This window comes from Mastomys coucha, unplaced genomic scaffold, assembly GCF_008632895.1.
Source record: "Mastomys coucha isolate ucsf_1 unplaced genomic scaffold, UCSF_Mcou_1 pScaffold20, whole genome shotgun sequence".
In the NCBI taxonomy this organism is placed as follows: domain Eukaryota; kingdom Metazoa; phylum Chordata; class Mammalia; order Rodentia; family Muridae; genus Mastomys; species Mastomys coucha.
Window position 1 is genome coordinate 36,857,983 of NW_022196903.1, and position 19,805 is coordinate 36,877,787.

The following is a 19,805-nucleotide window of genomic DNA, read 5'->3' on the forward strand; positions in this document are numbered from 1 at the left end:
CATCTCTGCAGAGATACTAGATTAAAAGAAGTTCAAGAACATAAGTCTGGAGGTTGGAAGAATGGGATAAATGAGGAAACAGTGTAAGTTCTGGTGGAAGTCAAGAGAGGACACTGGTAATAATAGTAGTGTCCATTATACCAGAGCCAGTGGTCAAGGAAAGTGACTCAGTATTGATCCAAGAGCTTCACCAGGGACAAAAGAACCTTTGTGAACATAGCAATAGAAAAGATAGATATACCTTCTATATTGTCCTCAAATCTTGGGATCATTCCCATATAAAATCACCAAACCCAAACACTATTGGGGATGCCAGCAAATGCTTGCTGACAGGACCCTCATATAGCTGTCTCCTGAGAGGTTCTGCCAGTGCCTGACTAATACAAAAGCAGAAGCTCATAGCCATCTATTGGACTGAGTACAAGGTCCCCAATGAAGGAGCTAGAGAAAGGACCCAAAGAGCTGAAGGGGTTTGCAGCCCCATAGGAGGAACAATAATATGAACTAACCAGTATCCCCAGAGCTCCCAGGGACTCAACCACCAACCAAACAGTACACAAGGAGGGACTCATGGCTTCAGCTGCATATGTAGCAGAGGATGGCCTAGTCTTTCATCAGTGGAAGGAGAGGCCCTTCATCCTGTGAAGGCTCAGTGTGTGTAGGGGAATGCCAGGGCCAGGAAACAAGAGAGGGTGGGTTGGTGAGCAGGGGGAGGAGGGAGGGAATAAGTGTTTTTTTTTTTTTTTTTTTTGAAGTGGAAACCAGGAAAGGGGATAACATTTGAAATGTAAGTAAAGAAAATATCTAATAATAAAATCTTAATTTTAAAAAGGTAAATAACTCAAGTAAAAAGAAAGGAAGGAAGAAAGTAATGATAGAAGGAAAGAAGGAAGGAAAGAAAGAAGAAAAGGAAGAGGAAAGGCTGCTTACACATAAGAATTATAAACTTTCACCAATATTCTTTATACCTTTGATGACATATTATAATCTGCTGTATAGCTTTGTAAAAATATCAAGTTTCTATTTCATTTTATTGAATTCCTGAGTCTAAGCCTATAATTATATTTATATTTTATATTGTATTTGATTACAATCAGCCAAATATAATATTCTGAAGCTTCTACTCTGGTTTCAGAATTGGCCAAAGTTTATCTTCTGAGTCCAAGCCAGTGAGGCTTCTTCCTGCCCAGTCTTACAGTCTATTTGTATTTTAACCTTTTGCTTCAGGTTCTATCACCTGATTCCCAACCACACAGGAAATGTAACTTTAAAGTATGATTCTTCTGTGAACAAGTTTCTTAGAATTCAATGTCAAAAACGGTGTCTTCTCAAGCAGCCTGAAACACTAAAATTTCTGAAGAGTAACTGGTATTAAATACACCTATAGGGAATATCTATAGTAGTTTTGATTTTAAGTTCTACATCTGTGGAGGTTATGAAATTCAAGAGAACATGAATGTTTCTAAATGACATATGTAAACATAATTGTACAGAAGAAGGAACAAACAAGCTGGTCAAAGGACACAGTGTATTTGAAAAGATGTGACACCCAGGCTGTATCAATTCCAACTAAATTTTGCATCACCAATACAATGGGAGCATTATTTGAGCAGAAACCATAATTTTTCTAAGGACAGGTCAAGGAGACTTAAAATCACACTGCATTAAAATGTGACATTTAACAGTTCAATGTTCACATTCAACAGTTCAGAAGAATTGTGATATTTTAAATCTCTGTGCTTGGACAGAATAGTTTTCTAACATAAATCCAGACTTGAACTCTCCTAAAATGTCAATGTCAAACAGTACCTGGATTTAGTCAACTACTCTGTGGTCTCTTAGGATTTCTATTGCTCTAACTCCCCAAAAGCAACTTGGGGAGAAAATGGGTTATTTCATTTTTACATTTGCAGGTTAACAGCCGATGACTTAGGGCAGGGCAGGAACTCAACCAGAGCATGAACCTAGATACAGAAATTTATACAGAAGCCATGGAAGAGCATAGGTTTCTTGTGGAATTTAGGATCACCTGCTGGGGTAGTGGGGGTGGGACTGCCTTCTTTGGGATGAGTACTCTCACATCAAACTTTAACCAATATGGTGTCCTCAACAGATTTGCCACTAATTATTAATGGCATTAAACATACTTTTGTGAAAATTGTGGTATATATATATATATACATATATATACATATATATATATATATGTATATATATATATCTTCATATTGCTAGTAAATATAGTACTAACACTTAGCAATATTTGGTAATGCTTAGTGTCAAAGGAAATGAGCATAGAGCCATCCATGGCAGTACATGACCATTTCCCAGGACTTGGAATACTGAGGCAGGAGAGCAGGAGTTCAAGGATAGCTACATGAGACACTATCTCAAAAAGCATTAAATGGAGAGCAAGGTTATACCACCGAATATCAATACAGGGTTTAAATGAAAACATACCTTATTTTAAGACCTCTTAATTTTATGTTTTATGGAAAAATCATAAATATATTTATTATGTCTTGATGTATATGATTTTGAATAATTTAGTCATATAAATTAGCATAATTACTACCTTGCTTATTCTTTTAGGTTAGAAAACTTTCAAAATTCACATGTTTACTTACTTTGAGATATACTGTTATTTCCTGTTAACTATAGTCACCCTGTCATTCAGTAGAAGTGAAAGCTCTTCTTTCCTATATAACTGAAAATGCTGTACCCTTTGACCCAGCTTCAGCCTCTGGCAACTGTAATTCTCTTTGCACATGTAAGATTCTGTGATATTTGCCTATATAATTTTATTTTCTACAATATTCTTTGAGTTCATCCATATTGATATAAAGAATAATTCAGTTATTTTAAAGACTAAAGAGGTTAATGACTGGGAGATCTGTAAGGTCTGCCCTGTGTAGGACAGCAACAGCATTGACTTCTACAACCTTTCCCCAAGCCTCTGAATAAACTGTTTGAACAACAACAACAACAAAAAGACTGAAGAATAACGTTCTTTTCCCAATCCGTGGGTTGTTGTTTTGTCCTATTGACAGTGTCCTTTGCCTTGCAGAAGATTTTCAATTTCTTGAGGTCCCATTTGTCAATTGCTGATCTTAGAGCATATTGAAAGAAAGGCCATCCAGAAACTTCCCCACCTAGGGATCAATCCCATATGCAGCCACCAAACCCAGACATTATTGCTGATGCCAAGAGGTATTGATTGACAGGAGCCTGATACGGATGTCTCCTGAAAGGCTTGGCCAGAGCCTTACAGATGCACATGAGGATACCTGCAACAAACCATTGGACTAAGCATAGAGATCCCAATGGAGGAGTTAGAGGAAGAACTGAAGGAGCTGAAGGGGTTTGCAACCCCAAAGGGAGAACAACAAAATCAATGAACCAGACCCCTCAGAACATCCAGGGACTAAACCACCAACCAAAGAATACACATAGATATAGAAGAGAGTGAAGATTCCCAACTCCAAGGACCAGCAAACATCTTTAACAAAATTATAGAAGGAAACTAGCTTAAAGAAAGAAATGCCCATAAACATACAAGAAGCCTACAGAATACCAAACAAATGGGATCAGAACAGAAAATTCTCTTGTCACATAATAATTAAAACACCAAATGCACAGAACAAAGAAAGAATATTGAAAGCAGTAAGGGAAAAGGGTCAAATAATATACAAAGACAGACCTATCAGAATTATACCAGATTTCTCAACAGAGACCGTAAAAGCCAGAAGACTCTGGACAAATGTCATGCAGACCCTAAGAAAACAAAAATTCTAGCCAAGGCTTCTATACCCAGTAAAACTTGTAATTAAAATAGATGAAACCAAGGTATGCTAAGATAAAACCAAATTTAAACAATGTCTTTCCACAAATCCAACCCTACAGAGGATAAGAGAATGAAAAGTCCAACACAAGAAGGGACACTACACCCAAGAAAAAGCATGAAATTAATCTTTTCACAAAAACCCAAAAGAAGAGAAACACACAAACATAATTACACTTCTAACAACAACAATAACAACAACAACAACAAGACAGGGACCAACAATCATTGGTTCCTAATATCTCTCACTATGAATGAAATCAATTCCCCAATAAAAAGACATAAGTTAACAGACTAGATATGTAAACAGGATCCAGCATTTTGCTTCATATGAAAACACACATCAGAGTCAAAGACAGATATTCCCTCAAAGTAAAAGGATGGGAAAATTTTTTCCAATAAATGGTCCCAAGAAACAAGCAGGATTAGCCATTCTACTATCCAAGAAAATAGACTTTCAACCAAAAGTTTTCAAAAACAATGGGGAAGGACACTACATACTCATCAAAGGAAAAAAATACCATAACGAACTCTCAATTCTGAAGATCTATCCCACAAATGCAAGGGTACCCACATTCATAAAAGGAACTTTACTAAAGCTCAAAGCACACATTGAACTTCACACAATAATAGTAGGAGATTTCAACATCCCACTCTCACTAATGGACGGATCATGGAAACAAACTAAACATAGACACAGTGAAATTTAAAGAAGTTATGAACCAAATAGATTTAACAGATATCTAGAGAACATTTTTACCCTAAAACAAAAGAATATAACTTCTTCTCAGCACCTCCTGGTACCTTATACAAAACTGATCATATAATTGGTCACAAAACAGGACTCAATAGATATAAGAAGATTGAAACAATCCCATGCATTCTATCAGATCACCACACACTAAGGCTGGTGGTCTTCAATAATAACAGAAAAACAGAAAGACTACACACATGGAAACTGAACAACACTCTACTCAATGATAACTTGGTCAAGGAAGAAATAAAGAAAGAAATTAAAGACTTTTTACAATTTAATGAAAATGAAGGCACAACATATCCAAACTTATAGAATATAATGAAAGCAGTGGTAAGAGGAAAACCCATAGGTCTGAGTGCCTCCAAAAAGAAACTGGAGCAAGCATACACTAGCAGCCTAACAGTACAACTGAAAGCTCTAGAACAAAAAGAAGCAAATACACCCAAGAGGAGTAGACATCAAGAAATAATCAAACTCAGAGCTGAACTATACAAAGAATCAACAAACCCAGGAGCTAGTTCTTTGAAAAAATCAACAAGATAGATAAACTCTTAGCCAGAATAACCAGAGGACATAGAAACAGTATTCAAATTAACAAAATCAGGAATGAAAAAGGAGACATAGCAACAGAAACTGAGAAAATTCAAAAAATAATGAGATCCTACTACAAAAGTCTATACTCAACAAAACTGGAAAACCTGGATTAAATGGATAATTTTCTAGGCAGATGCTGGTACCAAAGTTAAATCAAGATCAGATAAGCCATCTAAACAGCCCCAGAGACTCCAAGGAAATAAAAGCAGTCATTAGAAGTCTCCCAACCAAAAAATGCCCAGGGCTAGATGATTTTAGTGTAGAATTCTGTCAGACCTTCAAAGAAGATCTAATACCAATACTCCTCAAACTATTCCATAAAACAGAAATGGAAAGAACACTACCCAACTCATTCTATGAAGCTACAGTTACACTGATACCTAAACCTCAAAAAGACCCAAGAAAGAAACAGAACTACAGATCAATTTGCCCTAAGAATATCTATGCAAAAATACTTGGGCACAGGGTAAACTTCCTGAACAGAATATCAAAACGCTTATGAATTCAGACCACAAGTTGAACCTGCACCATTGTTGAAAATGCTGTCTTTTCCACTGAGTGGTTTTAGCTTCTTTGTCAAAGATCAAGTGATCACAGGTGTAAGGGTTCATTTCTGTGTCTTCAGTTCCATTCCATTGATCTACTTGTCTGTCTCTGTACCAATACCATACAGTTTTTACCACTATTGTTCAGTAATACCGCTTGAGGTCAGAGATGGTGATTCCCTAATGATGTTCTTTTATTGTTGAGGATATTTTTCTCTGTCCTGGGATTTTTGTTATTCCAAATGAATTTGAGAATTGCTTTTTCTAACTCTATAAAGAATTGATTTGGAATTTTGATGGGGATTGCATTGAATCTGTGGATTGCTTTTGGTAACATGTCTATTTTTACTATCTTAAGCCTGCCATTCCATGAGTATGGCAGGTCTTTCCATCTTCTGAGATTGTCTTTGATTTCTTTGTTCAGAGACTTGAAGTTCTTGTCTATAAAGATCTTTCACTTGCTTAGTAAGAGTCACACCAAAGTATTTTATATTATTGTGATTATCATGAAGGGTCTCGTTTCCCTAATTTCTTTCTCAGCCTTTTTATCCTTTGAATAGAGAAAGGCTACTGATTTTTTTCAATTAATTTTATATCCAGCCATTTTGCTGAAGCTGTTTATCAGCTATAGGAGCTCTCTGGAAAAATTTTTGGGGTCACTTAAGTATTCTATCATATCATTTGCAAATAGTGATATTTTGAATTCTCCCTTTCCAATTTGTATCCCTTTGATCCCTCCTTCTGTTGTCTAATTTCTCTGGCTAGAACCTATATTGAATAGATAGGGAGAGAGTGGGCAGCCTTTTCTAACCCCTGATTTTAGTGGGATTGCTTCAAGTTTCTCTCCATTTAGTTTGATGTTGGTTACTGGTTTGTTGTATATTACTTATACTATGTTCAGATATTAGCTTTGAGTTTCTGATATTTTCAAGTGTTTTAGCATGAATGACTGTTGAATTTTGTCAAATGCTATTTCAGGATCCAATAAAATGATCAATTGGTTTTTTTCTTTGAGTTTGTTTATGTAATGGATTACATTAATGGATTTCTATATATTGAGCCATCCCTGCATCCCTGGAATGAAGCCTACTTTATCATGGTGAATAATTGTTTTGATGTCTTCTTGGATTCAGTTTTTGAGAATTTACTTGAGTATTTTTGAATCAATATTTATAAAGGAATATGGTTTGTAGTTGTCTTTCTTTGTTGGGTCTTTGGGTTGTTTAGGTATAAGTATAATTGTGGCTTCATAGAATGAATTGGGTAATGTCCCTTCTGTTTCTATTTTGTGCAATAGTTTGAAGAGTATTGTTATTAAGTCTTCTTTGAAGGTCTGATAGAATTCTGCACTAAACCCATCTGTTCCTAGACTTTCTTTGGTTGGGAGACTTTTAATGACTATTTCTATTTCTTTAGGGGATATAGGACTGTTTAGATCATTTATCTGATCCTGATTTAACTTTGGTACCTGGTATCTGTCTAGAAAATTTTCCATTTCATCCATATTTTCCAGGTTGTTTAGTATGGGCTTTTGTAGTAGGATGTGATAATTTTTTCAATTTTCTCAATTTCTGTTGTTATATCTCCCTTTTCATTTCTAATTTTGTTAATTTGGATACTGTCTCTTTGTTCTCTAGTTAGTCTGGCTAAAGGTTTATTTATCTTATTGATTTTGTCAAAGAACTAGATCCTGGTTTTGTTGATTCTTTATATAGCTCTTTTTGTTTCTACTTGGTTGATTTCAGCCCTGAGTTTATTTCCTGTCTTCTCCTCCTCCTGGGTGTATTTGCTACTTTTTGTTCAGAGCTGTCAGGTGTGCTGTTAAGCTGCTAGTGTATGCTTACTCCAGTTTCTTTTTGGAGGCACTCAGACCTATGAGTTTTCCTCTTAGCATTGCTTTCATTGTGTCCCATAAGTTTGGATATGTTATACCTTTATTTTCATTAATTTTTAAAAAGTATTTAATTTCTTTCTTTATTTCTTCCTTTACTAAGTTATCATCGAGTAGAGTGTTGTCCAGCTTCCATATGTATGTGGGCTTTCTGTTGTTTATGTTGTTATTGAAGACCAGCCTTAGTCCGTGGTGATCCGAGAGGATCATGTGGATTTTTTCTTTGATGAGTATGTAATGTCTTTCCCCATCTTTTTTTGATAACTTCTGATTGAAAGTCTATTTTATTCAACATTAGAATAGTTACTCCAGCTTATTTCTTCGAATCATTTACTTGGAAAATTGTTTTCCAGCCTTTTATTCTGAGGTAATGTCTGTCTTTGTCACTGAGGTGCTTTTTCTGTATGTGACAAAATGCTGGGCCATGTTTATACATCCAGTCTGTAGTCTATGTCTTTTTATTGGTGAATTGAACCAATTGATGTTAAGAGATATTAAGGATTTAGTGATTGTTGCTTCCTGTTATTTTTGTTGTTAGAGGCAGAATTATGCTTATGTGACTATCTTCTTTTGTCTTTGTACGAACACATCGTACATTATACTGGAGAAAGAACTTAATGTACAGCTTGACCTGATTACTGGAGGGAGGTTCATTGCACTCTTCGGGATGGGTCGTCTGGTAGGCCCTTGGGAGGCTGTGTGTCGGCTAGGTGACCTCTGGTGATCCAGGAGCTCCCAGGCAATGGGCTCTCTAATAAGCCTCCCAGTGATCCCATCAGTCTAACAAAGATGGAAAGCATTGTCACCAACAACCGCAACACATAGAGGTTCAGCGTGAACTTCATGAGGAAGATGCCCAGCTTCTGTGCAGGGATATAGATCTGCTTCTAGATCCTCAGGAGGAAGAGTCAGGAGATGGCTGCTTATAGTCACACCAGGTTGTGCAAGCATAAGGAAGAAGGTCAGCTGAGTCACAATGTGCAAGGCACTGCTCTGGATAGAAATAAGTAGCAAAAAGTTGTTGGTGATTTTTAAAGGATATTTGCATCTGCTTGCATCAGAGATACTTTCTCTGCTCAGTATTCTTATCTGGCTTTGCATTTGTGAAAATTTAGTTTAATAGATACTTTTGCATTTACTCTTTCCATTTCAAATATTTGAGAGTGTTTGGGAAGCATCGACATAAGTTATTTACTGTTATAACTCAGATGTAAAGCTATCTGGTCCTTGACTTCTCTTTAATTGTACAGTTTGTCACTGACTTGATCTCATCATTTATCATTGGTGGAGACTGTACCTATTAATTAGCCTATTTCTCTTGGTGTGTTCAATTTACTGATACATAATTGTTTAAAGTAGTTTCATAGGATCTTTTAAATTTCTTTTCCATTGGAATGTTTCTCTCTTCTAAGCCCAACTTCATGTTTCCTTTTCCTTTTCCTAATTAGTCTGTTTGTTGATTGTGATTATCTAAAATTTTTTATTCATTGTTTTAATCACATCTCTGCTGTATTTGTTTATTCTGTTATTTATGGTCTTTGTCATTTCTTTCTTCCTCAGTTTGGGCTTAATATTTTTTCTAGTTTCTTGTAAGTTTGCTTACCTTGAGGTCTTTCTCCTTCTTTATGTGTGTTTACAGCTATGAATTTTCCTCTGAGGTCTGGTTTTGTTGCTTTGGATATATTCTTTGTTGTGTTTTCAAATTTTTTATTTCTTTCTGTATTTTTTTTTGTTTGATCCATTGGCTAGTTGGGAGAAAGCTGTTCAATTTTTCACATAATTGAGAATTTTCTCATTTTTCTGTGGCTGTTATCTTCTGGTTTCATGTTACTAAGATGAAAGATACTTGATATGATTCAAACTTCTTATGTCTATCTTAGTTTCTTTTTCTGTGACTATGACTAAATACTTAGATGAAAGCAACTCAAGGGAGAAGGGGTTTATTTTGGACTCCCAGCTCCAGGTTGCAATACATCCTGCCAGGGAAGACAAGATGGCAGGGTCTAGAAGCAGTTGGTCACATCACACCCACAGATAGAAAACAGAGCACTGAATGGGTGCACTCAAATCACTTTCCCCTTTTTATACAGCTCAGAATCGCATCACACTTAATATAATCAAAATAACATGCAACGAGCATGCCCAAGGCCTTTCTTTCAAGAGATTATAGTTCACATGGAGTTGACAATTGGCCTTAACCATGGTAGGATTATTTTAAGAATTGTTTTCTGTCCTAACATATGATCCTATCCAGAGAACATTATGTTTTTGAAAAGAAAGTATTTTGTGTTGTTAGCAGCTGCCTAGATTTGTGGATTTGCTTCATTATTGGTGACATATAATTCAAACCTAATGTTTTCTTATTGAGTTTGACTGGATGATTTGCTTGTCTTTTAAACTGGGGTATTGTGCATCTTGATACTGCATTTCACTATCTTTCACCCCTCAGATCACTAAGAAGCTGTTTTATATATGTAGGTGCTTCAGTGTTGGCTATACTTATTTGTAATTTCTGTAGCTTGTAGATAATTTTATCTCTTTGTTGTTATACAATGGACTTCTCTATTTTTTTTTTTAATTTTAAGGTCTGTTTTCCTACATGTTTTGCTATCCCTTCTCTTGTTTTCATTTATATAGAGTATCTTTCTAAGCCCTCTACTTTCAGTTTTATGGTCCCTTACTAGTAAGTTAAGATTTTTTCAGCAGTGTAAAATCAGGTCTTAGATATATTTTTAGTCCATTCAGTCACTTTACATCTTTTGATTGGATAACAATACACACATAGAAATTATAGATAGATTAGTATATTTACTGTAACAATACAAACTAGCATCTTTATTAGAACAACAACATAGTAAAGTTACTTTTATAAGTCCATATAGATGATTTTTTCATTCATTCTTGTTTTTTTTTCTTATTTAACATAATATTTTAATTGACTTTTTGGAAGTTTTATAACACTCACAATCTGTCCCCTACACTCATGATTCTTCAACCACAAACAAGGACAACAACAACAAACAAAGTCCAAATTGTATTATTTACATACACTGGAGTGAGTAAATGGCCTGCCTCTTCAATAGAACTGAGCCCTTCCCCTCCCACAATCCTACCAGAAGTCATCAATTGGGAAGTGCTCCACTTCAGCATCCTTATTACACTATTAAGCATTCTTGTCTCTGACTCCTTGTTTAGGTTGCTACTTTTTTGGAGAGAAGGGCAGGATGGGGATAGAGTTGGCACAGAAGCCCTCCATGTCCCTCTTTCTTAGCTGTACATCTTCAGTCATCACTATCAATGACAAAGTAGCTCCTTGCTCCTTACAGTCAATAAGAACACGAATAATGGGCTTCCACGTGGTTTCAAGCAACAACAGAGACCACAACATTTACTATGATTTTGTATCATGTTTTTTGGTTGCTTGTAGATATCTTGGGAATTTTTTTCTTCTTGTTTAAATTTCTTCTAATTTAATTTTCTATCTATACTTTCTTGAAACTCACTGAATTCTATTTGGGATTGTTCTAATCATTAGAATTTGGTTTATTCATATTGTTACCTATGCATTTTATGGCAGCTACCTATTTAGGCTTTCACAGATATTCTTTAGTGGAAATTTAGCTTCCCTGGTTAGTCCAGCTTAGAGTACAGGATCATCTGAGAACATCTCCAGATAGGGGAAGATTGCTATTAGGTTCTCTAGTGTCATTAGGATACTGCCTGTAGCCTGAGATGTCTCAGAGACCAGGAGAGCCACTGGGCATAATGGAGTCAGTGCTTTGCAGGAAGGATGAGCTCTATACATACTCTGATCAAACAAGACATAAGGCTGAATATTCCTCTGACTGAATAGTAGTGCTATTTGGAATCTGTGGTGAATAAAGTTCTCAAAGCAATACCCGAGGCTATATAAGGTCTCCATAGTTGATATTCAACTACCAAGAATACACTAAATCAGATAATCCCATCTGCAGATATCCAGGAACTGCTACTGCAACACAGAGTTTGAGTGAGAACATATGTTCTCACTTGCAGATACTGGCAAACCTATACTTGGCCACCTTAACTCAAAGTATTTTTCTTATCACTGTGAACAAACATCTGATAGAGCAATTTAAGCCAGAATTTATTTTGGCTTACAGTTAAGAGGATATAGTTCATAATGGAGAAGAAGACATGTCAGTAGCAGGAGTTTGCAGGAGGGGCTTTGCCTTTTGTACTGATCAGGAGCAGAGTAACTCCAGGTTAGAAGTGGGGCAGGGCTACAGCTCTCACTATTCATCCCCAATGACCCACTGCCACCAGAAGAACCACCTTTTAAATTATTCAAATCAATGACAACACGTCTAGACATGTTAGTTGGAGCAGTGACAGCTCATTTTAAAATAATAATTTTAAAGGACACTTGAACAAAGACCCAGGTGCTTCTAGGGCAGCAGCACACAGGGACTTGCACCTGGTAGGTTGGAAGACACTGCTTATTGTAAAAACTATGTTGTTACCATGTTTCTCAGTGCTGCACTTCGGGTGTAATACAAAGTACACAACCACTTTTTACATAGGCTCAGGAGGCATTCCATCCTCATTCTGGAATCTTGAGACATGCAGAAGTATCCTCTTGTCTACTCTTAGATGTATGTCTGTGGTAGAAGCTTAAATTACCTTCTTATTGTTACTTCCTCAGGATGTGTCTTTGATTACTCTGCTACTTCTGGATAAAGGAGATAAATGGCAACAAAACAAACAAACAAATAAAAAATCAGACTGTCGAAGCAGAGAGTCGGTGAAGACACAGCTTAACTGGACCTGAAATGGGATGGTTGCTACGTGAAAACTGGAGATTTTGTTGGCAATAGCTAAATTGAGGTAACTGTTCCAAAGAATATTGGCTATGTTTGGGTCAGTTATTTCCCTTCCAAAATATGATCTACTCTGTATTAGCACTTGTTTTAAAAATTCAAAAGTTGTTACAATACAATTGGTTTATTGGTGGAAAAATTGACCAAAGTACACACCTCACATCTTCCTTTTAAAAATAATTTCTTTTATTTTTGAGGTATATCATTTCCTGCTTTCTTTCCTTTAAACTCTCTTATATAGTATTTCTTGCTCTTTGTTCAAAGTCATGCCCTATATTTCCATTAATTTTTGTTATGTGTTTATGTGTGGTACTAGATGCATAATTACAACTTCTCAGTCTGTACAATATTACTTGTATGTGAATCACATTTATTTATAAACAGTTTCATCAAAAAGAAGCACAAAGCAAAATAGAAACTACCTCATCGACCAAATTTACATAGAAACATACAAAGCAATTGTGTGCCTCAAATAACTACCAACTTTGTCAGTTCATTGACTGAATTCATCTATATGACTTATTTTTCATGCTTTCCTTCCTTCCTTTCTTTCCTCCTTTCTTTCTTTCTTTCCTTCCTTCTTTCTTTCTTTCTTTCTTTTTTCTCTCTTTCTTCTTGCCTTTATTTTTAAATAGATATTTCCTTTATTTACATTTCAAATATTAATCCCTTTCCTAGTTTCCCCTCCAAAAACACACCCTCTCCCACTTCCTGGCCCTGGCATTCCCCTACACTGGGGCACAGAACATTCACAGGACCAAAGTCCTCTCCTTCCACTGATAACCGACTAGGCCATCCTCTACTACATATGCAGCTGGAACCATGAGTCTCCCATGGCTCTTTGGTTGGTGGTTTAGTCCCTGGGAGCTCTTGGGGTACTGGTTAGTTCATACTGTTGTTCCTCCTATGGGACTGCAAACACCTTCAAGTTCCTTGGGTTCTTTCTTTAGCTCCTCCATTGGGAACCCTGTGCTCAGTCCAAAGGTTGGCTGAGAGTATCCACCACTGTATTTGTCAGGCACTGATAGAGCCTCTCAGGAGACAGCTATAACAGGTTTCTGTCAACAAGCACTTGTTGGCATTTACAATAGTACCAGGGTTTGGTGACTGTATATGGGATGGATCCTGAGGTGGGCAGTCTCTGGATGCTCATTCTTTCTCTGCTCCATATTTAGTCTCTGTAACTCCTTCCATGGGTGTTTTGTTACTTCTTCTAAGAAGGACCGAAGTATCCAAATTTTGGTCTTCCTTCTTATTGAGCTTCATGTGGTCTCTGAATTGTACATTGGGTATTCCAAACTTCTGGGCTAATATCCACTTATCAGTAAGTGCATACAATCTGTGTTCTTTTGTGACTGGGTTATTTCACTCAGGATGATATTTTCTAGTTCCATCCATTTGCCTAAGAATTTCATAAATTCATTGTTTTTAATAGCTGGGTAGTACTCCATTGTATAAATATACCATGTTTTCTGTATCCATTCCTCTGTTGAGGGAAATCTGGGAAGTTTCCAGCTTCTGGCTTTTATAAATAAGGCTGCTATGAACATAGTGGAGCACGTGTCCTTATTACATGTTGAAACATCTTCTGGATATATGCCCAGGAGTGGTATAGCTGGGTCCTCAGGTAGTACTATGTCCAATTTCCAGAGGAACTGCCAAACTGATTCCCAGAGTGATTGCACCAGCTTGCAATCCCACCAGAAATGGAGGGATGTTCATCTTTCTCTAATCCTTGATGTCACCTGAATTTTTGATCTTAGCCATTCTGGTATGAGGTGGAATGTCAGGATTACTTTAATTTGCATTTCCCTAATGACTAAAGATGACAAACATTTCTTTAGGTGCTTATCAGTTATTTGAGATTCCTCAGTTGAGAATTCTTTTCTTAGCTCTGTACCCCATTTTTAATAGAGTTATTTGGTTCTCTGGAGTCTAACTTCTTGAGTTCTTTTTATATATTGGATATTATCACTGGATATAGGATTGGTAAAGATATTTTCCCAATCTGTTGATTGTCAATTTGTCCTATTGACAGTGTCCTTTGACTTACAGAAGCTATTGCTTTTATGAGGTCCCACTTGTCAGTTCTTGATCTTAGAGCATAAGCTATTGGTGTTCTGTTCAGAAAACTTTTCCTGCCGGGTGGTGGTGGCTCATGCCTTTAATCTCAGCACTTGGGAGGCAGAGGCAGGCGGATTTCTGAGTTCAAGACCAGCCTGGTCTATAGAGTGAGTTACAGGACAGCCAAGGCTACATAGAGAAACCCTGTTTTGAAAAAAGCAAAAAAAAAAAAAACAAAAAACAAAAGCAAACAAACAAAAAAAAAACCAGAAAAATTTTCCCTCTGCCCATGTGCTCAAGGCTCTTCCCCACTTTCTTTGTCATTAGTTGCAGTGTATCTGGTTTTATGTGGAGGTACTTGATGAACTTGGACATGATATTTGTACAAGGAGATAAGAATGGATCAATTTGCATTCTTCTACATACTAACCACCAGTTGAGCCCACAACATTTGTTGAAAATTCTGTCTTGTCTACTGCATAATTTTAGCTCCTTTGTCAAATATCAAGTGACCATAGGTGTGTGGGTTCATTTCTTGGTCTTCAATTCTATTCCATTGATCTACCTGCCTGTCACTACCAATACCATGTAGTTTTCTTCACAATTGATCTGTAATACAGCTTGAGGTCAGGGATGATGATTTCCCCAGAAGTTCTTTTATTGTTGAGAATAGTTTTCTCTATCCTAGTTTTTTTATTATTTAAGATGAATTTGCAAATTTCTCTTTCCAACTCTGTGACGATTGATTTGGAATTTTGATGGGGATTACATTGAATCTGTAGATTGTTTTCAGCAAGATATCCATTTTTACTATATTAATCCTGCCAATCCAAGAGCATAGGAGATCTTTCCATCTTCTGAGATCTTCAATTTCTTTCTTCAGAGACTTGAAATTCTTGTCATACAGATCTTTTACTTCCTTAGTTAGAGACACACCAATGTATCTTATATTATTTGTGACTATTGTTAAAGGTGTTGTTTCCCTAATTTCTTTCTCCACCTGTTTATCCTTCATGTAGAGGAAGACCACTGATTTATTTGAGTTAATTTTATATCCAGATACATTGCTGAAGTTGTTTATCCAGTTTAGGAGGTCTGTCATGGAACTTTTGGAGTCACTTAGGTATGCTATCATATGATCTGCAAATAGTGATACTTTGACTTCTTCCTTTCTAATTTGTATCACTTTGACCTCCTTTTGATGTGAAATTGATCTGGCTAGAACTTCAAGTGCAATATTGAACAGGTAGGGAGAGAGTGGGTATCCTTGCTTAGTCTCTGATTTAGTGGGATTGCTTCAAGTTTCTCTCCATTTACTTCGATGTTGACTACTGGTTTGATTTATGCTTTTACTATGTTTAGCTATGGGCCTTGAATTCCTGATCTTTCCAAGACTTTTACCATGAAGGGGTGTTGGATTTTGTCAAACACTTTCTCAGCATTTAATTAATTGAACATATGTTTTTTTTCTTTGAATTTGTGTATATAGTGGATTACATAGATGGATTTCTTTATATTGAACCATAACTGTATCCCTGTGATGAAGCCTACTTGATCAAGATGGAGGATCATTTGGATGTGTTGCAGCTTAATTTTCCTTAAACTCTAAAAACTCTTTCATTTCTTTCTTTCTTTCTTCCTTGATCAAGTTATCATTGAGTAGAATGTTGTTTAGCTTCCACATTTATGTGGACTTTCTATTGTTTATGTTGTTATTGAGGAGCAGCCTTAGTCCATGGTGATTTGATAGGATGCAAGGAATTATTTCAATCTTCTTGTATCTGTTAAGGCTTGATTTGTGACCAATTATATGGTCAATTTTGGAGAAGGTACCATGAGGTGCTAAGAAGAAGGTATATCCTTTTTTTTTAGGATAAAATTTTCTATAGACTTCTGTTAATTCTATTTGTTTCATAACTTCTGTTAGTTTCTCTGTCTCTGTTTAGTTGCTGCTTCTATGATCTGTCCATTTCAAAGAATATGGTGTTGAAGTTTCCCACTATTGTTGAGCACATTGCAATGTGTGCTTTGAGCTTTAGTAAAGTTTCTTTTATAAATGTGGATACCCTTGCATTTGGAACATAGAGGTTCAGAATTGAGAGTTCATCTTGGTAGATTTTACCTTTGATGAGTATGAAGTGTCCCTCCTTATCTTTTTTGATCACTTTAGGTTGAAAGTCGATTTTATTTGATATTAGAATGGCAACTCCAGCTTTTTTCTTGGAACCATTTGCTTGGAAAATTGTTTCCCAGCCTTTTCCTCTGTGGTAGTGTCTGTCTTTGTGACTGAGGTGGGTTTCTTGTATGCAGCAAAATGTTGGGTTCTGTTTATGTAACCAGTCTGTTAGTCTATGTGTTTTTAACAGGGAATTGAGTCCAATGATATTAATAGATATTAACGAAAAGTAATTGTTGCTTTCTGTTATTTTTGTTGTTAGACTTGGAATTCTGTTCATGTGGCTATCTTCTTTTAGTTTTGTTGAAAGATTACTTTCTTGCTTTTCCTAGGGTGGAGTTTTCCTCTTTGTGTTGGAGTTTTCCATTTTATTCTTTTTTGATGGGCTAGATTTGTGGAAAGGTATTGCATAAATTTTTTTTTTGTCATGGAATACCTTGGTTTCCATGACATATTTGAGAGTTTTGCTGGGTATAGTAGCCTGGGCTGGCATTTGTATTCTCTTAGGATCTGAATGACATCAGCCTAGGATCTTCTGACTTTCATAGTCTCTGGAGAGAAGTCTGTTGTAATTCTGATAGTTCTTCCTTTATATGTTATTTGACCTTTTTCCCTTACTGCTTTTAATATTCTTTCTTTGTTTTGTGTATTTTGTTTTTTTGTTATTATGTGATGAGAGGAATTTCTTTTCTAGTCCAAACTATTTGTAGTTCTGTAGGCTTCTTATATGTTCATGGGCATCACTTTCTTTAGGTTAGGGAAGTTTTCTTCTATAATTTTGTTAAAAATATTTACTGGCCCTTTAAGTTGGAACTCTTCACTCTCTTCTATACCTATTATCCTTAGGTTTGGTCTTCTCATTGTGTCCTGAATTTCCTGGATGTTTTGGGTTAGGATCTTTTTGCATTTTGCATTTTCTTTGACTTTTGTGTCAATATTTTCTATGGTACCTTCTGTTCCTGAGATTCTTCTCTCTTCTGTCTCTTGTATTCTGTTAGTGATGCTTGCATTTGTAGTTCCTGACTTCTTTCCTAGGTTTTCTGTCTCCAGAGTTGTCTCCCTTTGTGATTTCTTTATTTTTTCTACTTCCATTTTTGATCCTCAATGGTTTTGTTCAATTCCTTCACATGTTTGGTTTTGTTTTCCTGTAATTCTTTAAGGGATTTTTGTGTTTCCTCTCTAAGGGCTTCTACCTTTTTAACCTGTGTTCTCCTATAATTATTTAAGGGATTTTTATGTTTCCTCTTTAAAGGTTTGTACCTATTTACCTGTGTTCTCCTGTATTTCTTTAAGGGAATTATTTCTGTCCTTATAATCCTCTATCAGCATCAAAAGATATGATTTTAAATACAAATCCTGCTTTCTGGTGTGTTGGGATAACCACCATGGCTTTCTGTGGTAGGAGTAGTGGGTTCTGATGAAGCCAAGTAGTCCTTGTTTCTGTTGGTAAGAATCTTGCATTTGCCTTTCACCATCTGGTTATCCCTGTCTTTGATGTTCTTGCTGTCTCTGGTTGGAACTTGTTTAACCTGTGAGTCCGTAATCCCATGTCAGAGTTTTGGGAGACTAGCTCTCTACTGGTAGAAGTTGTATACAGAGGGCTCTGGAACATCCCAGGCTCTGAGTGCAGATGGTGTCCGGAAGGACCCTGTCCCAGCTGCTCCACTCTTCCTGCCACCTTTGTGTTCCTCGCTGCTCTGCTCCAGACAGTTATTGGAGAGTAAGTGTCTATCTCACCTTCAAGCCTGGAAGTAAAAGCACTCCTGAGAGAACACGTCTCTCCTGGCAGGACCTGTGCACGGTGGGCTGTGGAACAGCCTCAGCTCAACAGTGCAGATGGCAGTCTGGCTATTTTCATGCTTTTATTTTATATAATCAAAAATTCTTATATGTAATCACATACTTCTTTAGCATCTCAAACATATTCAGTCCTAATTCAAAATCTCAGGCAGGGTCAAAAGAGGAGAAGCATAGTAGTTTTATGTGAAGATCTAAAAAGAAAAGTAACAAATCCTTAAAAAGTGGATCCTTTTGTTATTTAGCTCAATGATCACAACCTCATTACAATTTCTATAGCTTTCAGATTTCAAATAAAATCATTTTAGAACAATGACTTTTTAAAATAAATCACTCTCCATTATAAATCTCCAAGAACTGACCTTTAAAAAGTTAGTCAGGTGGGCAGTAGTGGCACACACCTTTAATCCCAGCACTTGGGAGGCAGAGGCAGGCAGATTTCTGAGTTCAAGGCCAGCCTGCTCTACAGAGTGAGTTCCAGGACAGCCAAGGTTACAACAGAGAAACCCTGTCTCAAAAAACAAAAATAAAAACAAAAAACCAAAAAAGTTAGTCAGAAAAAAAAGTTGTACAGTGATGGGAGAGGTGGCTCAGTATTTAAAAGCACTGGCTGATCTTCCAGAAGACAGAGATTCAATTCCTAGCACCCATATGGAGGCTTACAACTATCTGTAACACCACAGGGTATCCAATACCCTCGCAGAGATATACAAACAGGTTTCCATGTCTATTTGTCCTCCTTCTGTGTTCCTGGGTTGTTATCAAGAGGTAACATCTGTGTTCTGGTGTCCGTGGGACTTAATCAAGTTTGCTACCTGCTCTGATGATAATATACTAGAAATTTGGCACTTGACCAGAGGCCTGGATGAGTAATGATGAGGCAATAGACATTCCATAGTAGGTTGGACCTCTCAGAAGAAAAAAGAAAGAAATGGAAAGTCAGTTCATAATAGTACTGAGTAGCCAGAATATTTCTACTAATGCTCCCATAGTCAAGAGTCATTGGGCCATTTTCACTCCATCATCAGCAGGATTTATTCCTAGCTATGCTAGAGACCTCTCTCTTCCTTCAAATACTTCCTTGTTCACAGTCAAAACAACCCCTGATAAGACCTGGTCTCCAGTAGGCAGAAGTGGCTCCATTTCTCTGGTGTCTCTCAAGTGAGTCTTATATTTCAAGATGTTGTTTAGAAATTAGGTGACACTGTCACAAACAAACAAACTGACAGTGTATATAGATTATACAATGTTGGACCTATTTCTCCAATTACCAAATTAGAG

General features: G+C 36.5%; 1 protein-coding gene and 1 pseudogene across 1 annotated transcript; one reads left to right on the top strand and one right to left on the bottom strand.

Annotated features, from left to right (window-relative positions):
- Positions 1-8,278: 8,278 nt before the first annotated feature.
- LOC116098071 (hypoxia-inducible lipid droplet-associated protein-like) lies at positions 8,279-8,473 on the bottom strand. Its single transcript, XM_031380819.1, has one exon. It carries the CDS (start codon positions 8,471-8,473, stop codon positions 8,279-8,281), a length of 195 nt encoding a protein of 64 aa, XP_031236679.1.
- A 9,639-nt stretch (positions 8,474-18,112) lies between these two features.
- LOC116098517 overlaps positions 18,113-19,805 on the top strand; it is a 10,929-nt pseudogene continuing 9,236 nt past the window's right edge.

Bases quoted from the DNA above. Each gene is read 5' to 3' on its own strand.
- LOC116098071 (XM_031380819.1), bottom strand. From the start codon at position 8,473: ATGAAGTTCACGCTGAACCTCTATGTGTTGCGGTTGTTGGTGACAATG.